Genomic DNA, 15326 nt, shown 5'->3' with positions numbered 1-15326 from the left:
CTCTATAACCCGATTATATTAAAATTCAAACTATATTGAAATTTATTAAAATAAAATAATATTTTAAATCTTATCTAGGATCTCAGATTTTACGGTTTGATGTAACCGATTAATTATCTAACACACTAAAATCCTGATTTATGTGTATAAATATATATAATTATATATAAATAATTGGGTGACATCCGCTCGGCAAACTTGGGTGACAGTGGTTTCATGGTTATGTGGAGAGGAAAGATTGTGTACACTTCACCCGTACAGCAGCACAAATTCAACTATCGTTATCAGGTGAGGAAATGTAGGGTGGCGATATACTGGAGAAAGCAGAGGAGATCATGATGTCGGCAGAGTTTTATGACATAGTTATCGCCGGGACCGATGGGGCTTTTTCGATAATATGTTTCATGAAGATATAGAAGCCGTGGTAAAGCAGAGTTTGGAGCCGGAGGAAAGGAATAAGCCAAATCTGGTGGCTTTCGATTTGGCTACGGTTGCCCGGCTGAACGAGCCCGCGAAACTGGGCTTCTGCACTTCGGAGGCAAATATGATGATACTACAGTGGTTGTTGCCTCTAACAATAAAGAAGCAAGATTAAATTAATTATAGCTTAAAAAAATCAGAAGAGATTGCTTCTGCTAGAAAATGTAAGTGGTAACAGGTGTAAAAAATGTATGTATACAATGCGCAAATTGCAAGTTCATAAATTAATACAACAGATTAATCTTTTTGGATTCACCTCAGGGATCACGCAATCCTTTCTTGCTCAAGAACATAAATCAAACTCTTCAAGCAAGTTTCTACATTTTCACCCACACCTTTCGGCATCAAATTCTCAGCAACATCAGCTGGAGTAATCTTGATTTCTCCTAACAGAACCTCAATCCTCCCAAACAAATCATGATCCTCCAAGACAAGATAATTCTTAGCCAAAATCTTGAACCCTTCAAAGCTGCAATATGACAGCTCAATATGTTTATCCATTCGCCCTCTTCTGATCAAAGCTGGATCCAATTTATCCACATGATTTGTCGTGAAAACAATGAGTCTTTCACCTCCACAAGCTGACCAAATCCCATCTATGAAATTCAAAAGCCCTGAAAGAGTAACATTACTCGTGTTCCTTGAGTTATCAGCTGGTTCCTCTTGCTCATTTTCTTTTTTGGCTCTTTTCTTCCCTCTCTGGCCTGTTAAATCTACAGAACAATCGATATCTTCGATCACGATAATCGACTTGCTGGAAGTAGCAATCAGTAGCTTCTTAAGCTCTGTGTTATCTTTTACTGAAGTTAACTCAAGATCATATACATCATATCTTAAGAGATTAGCCATTGCAGCAATCATAGTGGATTTTCCAGTCCCCGGAGGACCATAAAGAAGATAGCCCCTTTTCCAGGCCCTTCCGATCCTTGAATAGAAACTTTCACCATTACTAAATGCCAATAAATCATCTATAATGCCCCTTTTCTTATCCAAATCCATTGCTAATGTTTGAAAAGTTGCTGGATGCTCAAATAAAACATGGCTCCAAGAAGGACCATTGTTGGTGTAAAGCTTTCTCTGCCTGTTTTTCACCCTTATGGCCTTGCCCTCTTTCATCACATGATCCAAGTAAAAATTTACGACGAAATCCCTGTCTTTTTTGTGAAATTTCAGCTTGTAATACCTCTTTTCATCGTTAATGTGTTGGAAAGATAAGGTCTGAACCTTGGAAATGTTTTTACCTGAAGCCCACCAAATCTGGACTCCCTTGTAGGCATCAGCCACTTCTTCATTATCGTCCATGGTGAGCACCAGTGGGTGGCTGCTGTTTTTCAGGACATCCGCCTTCATCCGCCGGGCCTGGGAGGATGAAATGGAGCTCAGGTAGGTCTCGATGGCGGAGTAAGCCTCGCTGCGCATCAGACGTTCGCCGGTGAATTCATTGAAGGTTACTTGGATGTACGGAGAAAGGAAATTGAAGACTTTTATGAAATGTTTTTCAAGAAAAGCTTTTAGTTGGGGAGGGACATATCGTTCAAGAATTGCTCTCGCAAACATTAGAGTTGCCACTAAGGATCCAAATTGTGTAAAGATTTCTCCCATCTTCATTTTTTTAATTTTTTTGGGATGCCTGATTAGTTCTTCATTCGAAACATTTGAGGCACCACATTGTCGTGTTGGGCTTATGCAACGTGGATAACTAGTTTTTAGGACAAATGTAGAGGCAGAGTGCGCTATATTTTTTGCGCTTTTGTTGTCTCTGTGTGTGATTGTGTTTTTTTTTAATAAAAAAATATATTTTTTCGGACTGTATCATTTAATACAGCAAATTATATTAAAATATGATATAATGATAAAGTAATTTTAGGATGGATGGAATCATGTCATTGTATAGTCATAAAATATTTATGCGATGAATTAGGTCCTGTTTTTGTCTCTATCGTAGAAATTCAAGTGCTCTGTTTTCTATTTTTTTGTGATAATTTAATGATCATACATGCATACATACATATATATATATATATATATATATATATATATGTTTTCAATAAGATTAACAAAATTATTAGAAAGTAAATTCACAACAGATTTTTCGTTTTCCCTTATTCAATGAGTGTTCTAAAAACATGCTTTTTTTTACTGAAATTAGTTAATATATTTAATGATAAGAGTATATTGATAAAATAATAGAAAATTAATATTAAATAAAAAATTAGATTATATATTTGAGATGAATAGATTTAGGACAAATGTCTTCCTCGAACAAATTTTACAAGAATAACAATTTTTTGTACAATAATATATATAATCCATCAAAGCCAAACATAGTTTGAAAATTACGGATTAATTACGTGTCTGATTGGTACGTGCATGTGGCGGTGGATCGACACGAGAAGTATACCACTTGTTTGTTGATACTTGTCATCATCTCAACCAAACAAGCCGTTGAAACGTGAGACGCTAGATATTCGTCTTGGATCCACAACCTGTCTGAATTAGGCCCCTTGTATTAAATTGTATTAATTAGAAGTTTTACCATTTCCTAATGGATATTTCAGGTAAATAAGATTATATATAGGAAATAGTTTATATTCCATACACTTACTCAATAAAACGATATGACTCGAATAACTCATAAAGCGCAATTTAACTCACTGATTGGATATATCAGATGAATCAATCATACTCATATTCACAATAAAAATAATAATTTTGAGATAATAAATAATAATTATATTTTATGTTTGACCCAAATAAAAAAAAATTTGTTCTCGCATGGTTTTCGCTAAACAAACACATACCATTCAACACCGGTTTGAAAACCCTAAATATATATAATCGCTTATAAAAAAAATTGACGATCTCTGTATTTTTTTAAAATTAGACATAAATTCCCACACAAATGAAATAAACGTGCCTATTTTATAAAATAGTTTTAATTTAAAATAGAGGGTTTTATGTTTTTCCATATTTTACTGTCTCAAACGCTTGGAGACGAATGGAATTCTGATCGTAAAACCAAGAATCATTAAATGGCACGTATGAGTATATAGCACAAAAAAGACTATAAATGCCACACCGGAAACTCTAACAATACATAGAACCTCCGACAAAATTCGAATGGACAAACAAAATGCTAGCTTATAACACAACCACCCCAATATCAGACATTGCCGTAAATTTTTTGGGGAAACTAGAAATTATGATGCGGAAACTCAACGAAATATGATACTCATTCCCGAGTTCGATATTGTGTACAGATTGTAAAGAACAAATTAAATAGAATGAAATAAATTGCACCTTTCCATTTTGAGTTCAGGAGACATGTTTTCCCTTGTTCCATGTTCCCTCCAAAGTGATTCCAGTAGGATTGGTAACCGGCACACATGAATTATACGGATTCAACTTTCTTGAATTGGATCTCCTCGCCATTGCAGATTGTTCTCCCCGGTGGACAGGTTTATGCCAACCCTTCCCGTCTTTTGGGAAATCATTCATACATAGGTCGTTCTTTGTAGCCATCCAAGTCTTGTTACACGACGAGTTTCCACCAGAATTTACACTGGGAAAATTGTAGTCATGCTGTTCTTCACAAGCTCTATTGTCTGGCAAGATTTCATGCCCAACTTCGTAATTGCCAAGATTATTGTCATAATTCCATCCCCACGAGTTATCCCAACCACTTGCCCACGGCATGTATCCTGTTTGCCCAATTCCATTACTGAAATGCCACACGTTATCACAGAAACCCGACCATGCAACTGCAGCTTCGTTATTGAATGAATTGTCCCAGTTATGCTCCCAAGAATTACCATTATTGGCGGAATATAAGTTATCCGGTACTTTAACATTCTCTTCCTCGTCTCCCCAGCCTGAGGGCGAAAATTCTTGGTTTGAAACGAGAGAATCACCAAAAAATACGACAGTACCAATGTTTTCTTCGATATAAGGAATTGCAGGTTTGGTATCAAGGTTTAATGACAGCTCGGGATCAGTTTCCATATCCCATTTTATGTCGTCAATATAAAGGTCAGGATTGGGTAATTCAACTTCACATGGAAAGCCATTTATTTGAGCCCAGAATCGTTTTTTAGCATTACAAAACGCCTCTTCCCCTGCCGAGTCGTTCCACTTGACCACGTTATCACAGAGGTGTGTAAATTTCTTCAATTGCAGTAATGTTTCCCAATCCAGGGAACCAACGACTTTGCAAAATTCTTTCTCCCACGAAGGCACAGTCAGCTGCCAACTGCCTGTAGAAAAAAACCAATGTATCTGTGCAAATTAAATTAAACAAATTGCAAACATGACAGGTAGAATTGAAAGAACTGTTTCTGTGTGAGTGAGTTGATCCTTCAGAGATGGAATATTTTCTTCAATGCTTGTCTTTATAATGATTGGATTCATGGACCAAAAAATTAGACTGATCAAATACAGGAACAAAGAAATACCATATCAAATTACAGACATGGAAACAGGAACATAACAAATACAATCAACTTGCATAATAGATCGACAACGAATGATCCTTGTAATCCAAGTACGAATGGTTTGCATAATAGATCGACAACAAAGAAATACCATATCAAATTCCAGACATGGAAACAGGAACAAAACAAATACAATCATGCTCTATGCACCAATGTTTACAACATGATTTGATCCGCTTAACCTCATGATTTTCACTCTAAACATTGAAAGGAAGAAAATGTACGTAGCTGAGACATTTCGAATGATAGGGCACATATCAAATCAGTTCAAAGAGAAAGTCTTCGATTTTTATTGTTTTAATAAAAAGTGAAAATTCGTGTTCTTCCAGCAAGAGCTACAAATATACATATAGTATTCAAAGTTAAAGGGTCCTCCATTTAATAATGGAATCATCGAGAGCATAAAACAATTAAAGATCAGTACTTTCACATTCAACTCAGAAAGAAAATTCACAAGATTTCAAGATAGAAAATTTACATCAGGAAACCCACTTCAATTAAAATGTCAGCAAAGAAAAAAAACGAGAAATCAACAAATAAATCAGAAATAAAAAAAAAAATTCGAACGAACCTCGAGGTGGCTTTTTACCCTGCGGTCTTCTCCTCGGTACCTCCTGTCTGCAGTTATCCCAGTTTAGCCTCCTCCGATTCTCCATGATGACAGCACCAAAAAAATACTAAAAGCAGTCGTACAAAAAACGAAAAGTTCAAGCAAGTCAACCAAGAAAGAAACTTAAAAATTCCAAAATAAACTTTTATTTCTTAAATAAAAAAACCCAGAACCTCAAGAAACAAACAAGGAAAATTCAGTGCCGAAACCGAGAAAAGAAAAAACGGGCACCTCAGAATACGCGTAAAATCCCTGAAAAGAGTCGCACGAGAGGTTTGGAAGCTGAGTTTTTGTCTTCTTGTTGTTGCAGTGGCTACTTCAAAAGACACGGTACAAAAACAGAAGGCGAATAAGAACTTGCCAAGCAGGGAAAAAATCAAAGAAAAGGGCAGCAAATTGTTGTCAGAGGAGACGCTATAATGATGTGATCGGTGTGTAGCAAATTTATTAGGAGGGGAAAGGGGTGGCCGATGGGGATTTCGAAAGGGAGCCTAAAAGAGTCTTCATTAAACCGTTCAAACCTTAAAATCATTAGGAAAAAAAATTAATAAATAAATGTTAGTTAGATTTCATTTTTTAATTACAGCCACAAGTTTTGGCCATAAACTACTGTGCTGGTTTGGTCCGCTTAAAATCGTTATTTAGTATTTTTTTTAATTTATGTAAATCTATATTATATATTAATATGTACAAAAATGAATTTGGTGTTCTTTACATGTTTTACCATGTTTTTGTGTGTCCAATCAATAATTTCATCGGAGATTGATATGACAAGAATAAATCTTATATTACACATTTTAAATACACATAAACAAAAATAATGAGAGCAACCACACACATTTTTCCTCATATTTTGAAGTATTGAAATGTTTTTTGCTTTATTTTTTATTTTTATTTGATAAAATGAATTTTAATTTGAGTGATATGCGCTTTATTCTCCCCAAACATTTCACGAGTAGAAAATCAATGTCAAATAAATCATATTCGATGAATTTGATGATTTCGGGCAAAGAAAAATATCAAAACAAAAAAAATCAAGTTACTGTATAAAAACTAAACTTCGAAAAACTGTATGATTGAACCTCAAAATAACAAACTTATATGACTAAAATTTAATGGCATAGTCCAACATTTAAATAATTTCATAAAAGTGTAAATTAATTTTATCCTAATTATACACTTGTTTTAGTGTTGGTGGTCTCCTTGTTATTCATGATCACCCTTGCTTTCTACTCGTAGCGTCGTATTTGATATACTAAGCCGCTTATTCTCATTTGTCGGAAGGGTTGACCAATGACAAAAGTCATATAAAGAATTTCGAATTACTCGGCCCAACTTGCATTCTAAATTGAAACTCCACCAATCTTGACAATTTTAGCACTAATGGGTCTTTCTCCATTTTGGCAATATCGTGCTGAAATATGATTATTTTAGATTATTCTCTACTATATGATTACAAGTTGTTACATTTGTACGATCGATTCACTGCTACCCATTTAAAGAGTGAAAAAACATTGATGACGTCTTCCGATCGTTTGAAGTTACAATCATGTCAATAAAAATATTATGTCATCATCGATAAAATAATCTTTTTCTTAATAATTTTTAATGATTTATAACCGAAGATGTAATTAATATTGATTTTTTATATCAATTATAAGATTGAATATCATGCCGTATACTTTTATTTTTTGAGTAAAAACTTGCATTAATATAAATTTCGCAAATCCAAAGATACGAGATTAGAAAACCATGTAGGAAAACTACTATACAACCATTCCAAACTAGATGAAGACAAGAATTTCATGAGCAAGCCTATTAGTAACGTCATTTGTCGATCTTGACATGTGTTGTAAGGAGATGAAAATAGGAGATGCAAGAAGATTGCGGACCTCCGAAATTAAAGTACAAAAAGGATCATCACCTTCTACGAGATATGTCATTGTTCGTAAAGAATTCGAAAAGATACGAAATTTATTCAAGTGATATCGCACAAAAAAATCCAAATCAAAACGAATAGCAAGGTCTTTTGTGAGACGAGTTTTACGAATCTTTATCTGTTAGACGGGTCAACCTTATCGATATTCACAATAAAAAATAATATTCTTAGCATAAAAAGTAATATTTTTTCATGGATGACCCAAATAAGAGATCTGTCTCACAAAATACGATTCCTGAGACCTTCTTACACAAGTTTTTCTCAAATCAAATATATCAGTAAAACTGAAATTTGACAATATATGATAAAAATTACAATTAAAAAGAAACAAACATACAACTTCAAGTTTTAAATTTTCTCAATTTGATTGTATAGAACAGAGCATATTATTTTGTAATATTTCTATCAGTTACCATATTATATCATAGAGGCTCAGATTTTAACATTGATATTTTGATTTATTGGTGTGTAGTACTACAAGTTGCCTCACAAATCCCGTGAAATCCATATTTGGTGAAACCAAGCCAAATATCGACAATATCATAGCAATAAATGCAATTCAAGAATTCAACATTAATATTAATGTTTTTCACCGGAGAGGTTTGATTTAAACCCATACTTCAGATTATTCCCAATATCCATTTTATGTAAAATTAATAATGATTTTTAACACAGTACCAATTGCATGCAAACAATTAAACACAAATTTGAATATCATTTATAAATCTGTTTCAATATTTTATAAAAATATAATAACAAAAGTTATATTACACATTGTTATTATTATTTCGAAATCATCAAGAGCAAGTAACCAACGATACTGAAAATGGAAATAAGAATATTTAATCTAATAATAACAGTTATTGCTATATGTTATGGGATATTGCAAGGAATATTACATTATTCTTACTTGCAACTATCTAAACATTACATGGTCCACATCGTATTCGGAAATATGCCATCAGATACCTTTTGCCGAATTACTAAAGGAGCCACGGAAATTTTGGCGTTCTTGATTTTTTAGTCATTATCTTTTATCATATATACGAATCATATTTGAGTTCGAGTTCGAGTTCGAGTTCGAATCGTGTTATACCAGACGTATATATACTCGACTTTGGATGTACGTGAGTGGAAAACCTTGTGAGTTGTGACCACCCACGCACAAAGGCCATTAATGAGGGAACTTTAATAGTACAGCAACATTGTTCGCGCTCATTGATCTCTTCTTCCGCCCGTTACTTTGCTTTGACTTAATAGTCGATGTTCATTCATGCCCACTTCTTCAACCCAAAAGCAATACTCAGTCCAATGCGCCGTAATCATGTGTTTATCATTAATCTCAGCCGTACGTCCAGATGATCCGGGGCTGATCCTCCGTGGAGCGCCGTCGGGAAATATTATCCGGGTGCGAGAGGGCTCGCCGTTCAAGATCGCTCTTTTCGCCGACCTTCACTTTGGCGAGGACGCGTGGACGGACTGGGGCCCGCTCCAGGATGTTGGTTCCGCGAGAGTCATGTCCACCGTGCTGGACAAAGAGGAACCAGGTGCGTGTGGACGTTATCCAATACAAAGTTTCGTGTAAGGTATTTTAAGGTTGCATTTCCATCATTTGGAAGTAAAGACTTGATCTTGATTTCAAATACATCAATAATAATGAGAGTTATTGAAAGGAGATTGAATTCGAAATCCTGGCTCAATCCAAATACAAAGGAATTTGAAAATAATTATGTAAAGTGGTCAGAATTCGTATTTATTTGTAACTTTTCTGTTTTGCTAATTTGGGTTGTTCATGCGGAGTAGGGGATTTTAAAATATCGATTGAAGTTAGCTAAGTTTCATGGCGTAATTTTCACAAAAGAATTATTCTTTTCGTTGTACTTTTATAATCTGAAGTCAAAATGAATAATTTGAGTTGAAATCCCCAAGCCAATAGTCTGTCGGAATCTTATGCAACCGTTACATTTTCAAATGATTCTGTTTGTATGATAAACCTAATAGTTTAATGGATTAATTGATATAATTTTAGTAATCCTCCCATTCTAGAACTGTTTGAGTACTTTTCATTTGGTGTAAACCTGGAGATCATTTAATAGTACTATAATTTTCAACATCATCACGTGTTGATGTATCCTATAGTTTGTTGATAGTGAAATGCGGAAATTTCTATTGATCAAGCTGTGATAATATTTGAGGCGTCTCACATCCAAATTCGGGCTCGATTTGGGTGCCCCATTATTCACGACTCACAAAATAACATCACTAATCTTAAGGTTGTGATATACTTGCAAAATACGAACATTTTGCATGATGATCAGCATATTGTGTTCTAGTCTACTGCATATCACAATCAACTGGAAAATTTACTGCAGATTTTGTGGTTTATCTGGGGGACGTGATCACGGCCAATAACATAATGATTGAAAATGCAAGCTTACATTGGGATGAGGCAGTGTCCCCAACAAGATCGCGTGGAATACCGTGGGCTAGTGTTTTTGGGAACCACGATGATGCTCCATTTGAATGGCCGATGGACTGGTTTACGGCAACAGGGATTCCGAGGCTTCATTGTCCTGATGCAAATACCTCTGATGCAGGTGACTCTTGCGATTAAAATTATCATAGATTGGAGAGAGATATATATAAGTTCACTTTCTCATAATCTTAGGAGGAACACTAATTATACTTGTCATGTGTGGCTGTCAATACTGCGCAATATTTGACAAGAAACATTTTGGTTTTATGTAAGGTTTAAAAAATTTGAGTTTCACTGTTATCAGCTGCTATAACTTCGAAGCAGATGACATTGCTTCGTCGTCTCCCCTTTTTTTGAGTCCATTTTTTGTGTATCTCTCGCTTCCTCACATCTTTTATGTCAATTCTTTTTTTAATTTCAACAATGGTCACTCGTCACTTTTCTTTAATCTGCTCTGCCTCCAAAGTCAAGATTCAGCATGATGAGTATTCTAATAATTTAGTCTAGTTCCATTTCATTTTCAAGACTTAAGGAGGCACAATTTAGAAAAATAAAAGCAACACCTTAATTCACTTCATATACTTTTCCAGGACCTTTTGCATCATGTGGTGAAGAATGCAGCTTCAAAGGGACGTCGCGTTTGCAGTTGATGAGTGATGAGATCAAGCAAAACATATTGTCGTATTCTAAGAAAGGTCCCAAAAGTCTATGGCCTAGTGTTTCCAACTATGTCCTTAAACTTGCTTCATCAAGTAATTCCGAAGAAGCCTCAGCTTTCATGTACTTCTTTGACTCTGGTGGAGGATCGTACCCGCAAGTTATCTCTGATGCTCAAGTGAAGTGGTTTAAGCAGAAGTCTGAAGAGATCAATCCAGACTCGAGGTTAGAGCTTCGTAAGATTTTTATTTTGTATTTTTTTCTTTAAGAAGACAGCATTACCAATGAATTAATTGCTCCGACTATTCATTTGAATGGAGAACTATTTTTTATTTAATTTCTCCCTAGGGTGCCTGAAATAATTTTTTGGCATATTCCAACCAAAGCATATAAGAAAGCGGCTCCTAGTTTTTTGGTACGTAAGCGTTGCGTTGGCTCGATTTTCTTGGAGGATGTTGCTGCACAAGAAGCTGAAATGGGTATCATGAAAGTTCTTGAAGAAAGACCTTCAGTCAAGGTACGTAAGTGCTAAAGGGTGTGTATTAGGTACGAGTTTTGGTTGTGTCGTGTAATATTTTCTAAAACCATAAATTCACACTTCATGAATTTATCACACTGGAGTCGTGGTTCCTCAAATGCATGAACAATTTCCTCAATCTCCTTGTTGTTTTGGTGTCAGATGTTTGAGAATCTGTTTTTCGGATGAGGTTTTTTCTTAAAATTTTACCCACACACCGATGTGGCTCAAAGCCTCAAACAAAGACCAAAGTTCCGCCACTGGGCCTAATTGATTGTCCTCTGCCTAGACAACTTTTCATTTGCGTTGAACAAAGGAGATATCATGGTCCCGTAGTGATTATATATATTGTTTCTGAACTGTTTTGTGGGGAAAGCAGGCTGTTTTTGTAGGCCACAACCATGGATTGGACTGGTGCTGCCCTTACAAGAATCTCTGGCTATGCTTCGCTCGGCATACTGGTTATGGTGGATATGGAAACTGGCCAAGGGGAGCTCGGATTCTTGAGATCAATCACCAGCCGTTCTCTCTAAAATCATGGATTAGGATGGAAGATGGGCACACGCACAGTGAAGTAATCTTGAGCTCTTGACTTCTTTAGCCTCTTTTTTTGTGCCGTTTATAGGAGGAAACTCCACGAGTCGAACAAATGAAGAGGAAGACAGACCATGAATCAATTGTGTAGTTTGATATATATTTCGAAAGCCGTTGAATACAAATATTTAGGACCGTGTTTTTATCATTGTATTATCGTACCAAAATTTATAGTTGATATGTAAGACAATAGACTCAATTGTTGTTCCGTATTAATTCCACGCCTGATAGTTTCTTTAATTTGTAATTCATAGAAATCGAATATATGTCTCGGACTGCCACAAAGACATACAGTGAAAACAGGAAAATTGATCGTTCCTTCCAACAAATCCTGGCATTCACCTATGAAAACTACAGTGAGAAAGATGATAAATTCAAAAGATGTACTTCAATTATTTTACTCAAGTTTCTGATACATCGATGGACCATGCAGTCTGACCCAAAATTATTCCCAGAAAGATCAGAATTATTTTTATATGTCTATATTTTAATGAAATGCGATTACCTTCACTAGGGGCTAGGGTGGGCTTTAGCCCAGCTTAGTTTGGAGATATACAATTATATATTTTATGAATTTTAGTAATTGAGCAAAATTTTATAAATAGATAAAACCTAGTTTTAAATAATCTAACATGTCATGAGCTTTTTCTATATAAAAAGTTCATTATTATAAATGATATTTATCATGTATCTTGATATATTCAATTCTTAAGATGATTTTTAAAATTTATCTAGTTCAAATTATAAAAAATATTACAAAAACTGGTAGCCAATTCTTGTCAAGTAGAGCAATCATTGGCTCCATTGGCATAACAAATGAGTTTTCCTATTCCATTTAATTGTACACACGAATCAAGATCTCCTTCTCCCCAGGCCTCTACATGAAAAATTCCAATAAAAAATTGATTTAAAGACTTCACGTTTTTTATTTTCTCCACACTACAGTGTACCGCTATAATAGAATCCCATCATTATGTTTATCCAAAAAAACCCACAAATATGCGCGGCCTGGACCATACATTGCAAACATTACTGGAGTTCGATTGTTTACTCGATCGTATATCCTAACATCCTTATCAGTCATAAGTTGAAGCACTATCAAACAAGAAAAATACACGTTAAAAACATAGATTGTGTCATCACCTGACAAGATAACTTCAGTACTTGGATTGGTGTCATACTGTCATATTGTACATTGGTGCTTAAACTTGCATGCATGGATACCATCAGTCAAAAAAGGTACTTTGGGCCATGCAAATATTATCATCATCACCAACCATGATCTTCTAAGGTCGAGCGTCAATCGACCCGTCACTATCCTGCTTAATCTATTTCTATATATATATGAATATGAATTGTGAATTTACATAAATGTCCTTACTTTCATTTAATAATAATCATTAATACATGTTTATTTTTTGTGAATTTACACACTCCATTTTATTTTTAATTTTTTTCCATGTTTTTCATATTAATTAATGAAATTTAAAATAAATTGAAGAGAAATGTCCTTACATTCATTTAATATCTATATCTATATCTATATAAATATATGAATATGAATTGTGAATTTACATAAATGTCCTTACTTTCATTTAATAATAATCATTAATACATGTTTATTTTTTTGTGAATTTACACACTCCATTTTATTTTTAATTTTTCCATGTTTTTCATATTAATTAATGAAATTTAAAATAAATTGAAGAGAAATGTCCTTACGTTCATTTAATAATAATCATTAATACATGTTTATTTTTTTTTTTGTCAATTTACATACTCCATTTTTTATTTTTATTTTTTTACCATGTTTTTCATATTAATTAATGAAATTTAAAATAAATTGAAGAGAAATGTTCTTACATTCATTTAATAATAATCATTAATACATTTTTATTTATTTTTTTGTCAATTTACACACTCCATTTTTATTTTTATTTTTTTTCCCATGTTTTTCATCTATTAATTAATGAAATTTAAAATAAATTGAAGAGAACATTTAGCCTTATTTTTTGTTGTAATGAAATTTGCACTCTATTTTTTAAATTTTACGATAGAACTGATACGATATAGCTAATACGAAAGTCACAACTAACGAGTTGAATTCGATTATCTATTTCTATATCTATATATGAATGTGAATTGACATAAATGTCCTTACTTTCATTTAATAACAATCATTAATACATGTTTATTTTTTTTGTGAATTTACACACACCATTTTTAATTTTTTTTTGTTTTCCATGTTTTTCATCTATTGATTAATGAAATTTAAAATAAATTAAAGATATGTTATGTATATGTATTCGTTATTAAGTTACAGGTGTTGAGTTTTTAGACTCATTAGGTGTGATTGATGTATGTGAGCATATTGATCAGGAGATTGAAGGTGCCGAAGACTGAGTAGGCGAGGCTGGATGTGCACACGCTAACCCGAGGACCTTATTTTTTCTGCATGTTTTCATCAATTAATTAATCAAATCTAAACTAAATTGAAGAAAAATAAAATTTAGCATTCATTTTTTGTGATGAAAATTGCAATCCATTTTTTTTAAACTTATATCTATAATGAAATTCAATCTATTATCTATATATTATTATTAATATTACTACTATAAATATATGAGTTTGAATTGTGAATTTACATCTATGTCCTTATCTGCATTAAATAATATTCATTAATACATATCGCTTTGTTTTTTCCATCTATTAATTAATGAAATCTAAACTGAATTGAAGAAAAATAAAATTTAGTCTTCTTTTTTTGTGATGAAATTTGCACTCCATTTTTAATTTTTTTTTGTTTTCCATGTTTCCCATATATTAATTAATGGAATTTAAAATAAATTGAAGATAAATGAATTTTAGTCTTATTTTTTGTTATGAAAGTTGTACTCCATTAAAAAAAACATATCTTTAATGAAATTCGAAACGATAATATTAATATTTATTTTTTTGTTTATTTTCTATCAGCTATTAATGACTTCTAAAATAAATTGAAGAAAAATGAAATTTAGCCACCATTTTTAGAATAAAATTTAAATTTATCTTTCATTTTTTGAAATAAAATTTACACTCTATTTTTTTAAAAAAAAAATATATATATATCTTTAATGAAATTTAAATTAAATAAATGAATAATGAAATTTGCATTTTTGTTTGATTTCTATTTTTTTTATTAATTAAAGAATTTTAAAATAAATCGAATAAAAATGACGTTTACACTGTTATTCAAAATATTATAGTTCTCCAATTTTTAGTAGATTTTTGTGAAACAATTTCATTGTTATATAGTCTTGAGAGGGGCTGACCCAGTTATTTCAGGAGTGAAAAATAATTTATTTTTCACGATTCAAGTCAGATATGCGACATGTTTCACAAAATTCACTCGTGAAACAACTTCATAGGAGTTTCTGTGTCATTTTTTTTAACTTAAATAAATTAACATATATGAATAATAATAATAATAATAATCATAATTAATATACTTCTTAATATACTTCTCTTTGTTTATTTGTTTTTCCCATCTATTATTTAATATATTCTAAAATAAATTGAAGAAA

General features: G+C 32.9%; 3 protein-coding genes across 3 annotated transcripts; 1 reads left to right on the top strand and 2 right to left on the bottom strand.

Annotated features, from left to right (window-relative positions):
* Positions 1-584: 584 nt before the first annotated feature.
* Positions 585-2220, bottom strand: LOC140832233 (AAA-ATPase ASD, mitochondrial-like). Its single transcript, XM_073196132.1, has one exon. It carries the CDS (start codon positions 2086-2088, stop codon positions 745-747), a length of 1344 nt encoding a protein of 447 aa, XP_073052233.1. The 5' UTR covers positions 2089-2220; the 3' UTR covers positions 585-744.
* A 1381-nt stretch (positions 2221-3601) lies between these two features.
* On the bottom strand, positions 3602-6070 carry LOC140832232 (uncharacterized). Its single transcript, XM_073196131.1, has 3 exons — positions 5812-6070; positions 5542-5647; positions 3602-4733 (listed from the first exon to the last, which is right to left on the bottom strand). Exons 2-3 carry the CDS (start codon positions 5624-5626, stop codon positions 3796-3798), a joined length of 1023 nt encoding a protein of 340 aa, XP_073052232.1. The 5' UTR covers positions 5627-5647; positions 5812-6070; the 3' UTR covers positions 3602-3795.
* Positions 6071-8608: 2538 nt separating this feature from the next.
* Positions 8609-11908, top strand: LOC140832231 (probable inactive purple acid phosphatase 16). Its single transcript, XM_073196130.1, has 5 exons — positions 8609-9066; positions 9892-10116; positions 10586-10877; positions 11001-11169; positions 11549-11908. The coding sequence occupies exons 1-5, from the start codon at positions 8793-8795 to the stop codon at positions 11759-11761; spliced, it is 1173 nt and encodes a 390-aa protein (XP_073052231.1). The 5' UTR covers positions 8609-8792; the 3' UTR covers positions 11762-11908.
* Positions 11909-15326: the final 3418 nt, after the last annotated feature.

The sequence above is a fragment of the Primulina eburnea genome, chromosome 5, assembly GCF_022965805.1.
Source record: "Primulina eburnea isolate SZY01 chromosome 5, ASM2296580v1, whole genome shotgun sequence".
Taxonomy (NCBI): domain Eukaryota; kingdom Viridiplantae; phylum Streptophyta; class Magnoliopsida; order Lamiales; family Gesneriaceae; genus Primulina; species Primulina eburnea.
The sequence above is the reverse complement of the archived record's forward strand: the minus strand, read 5'-3'. Positions and strand labels throughout refer to the sequence as shown.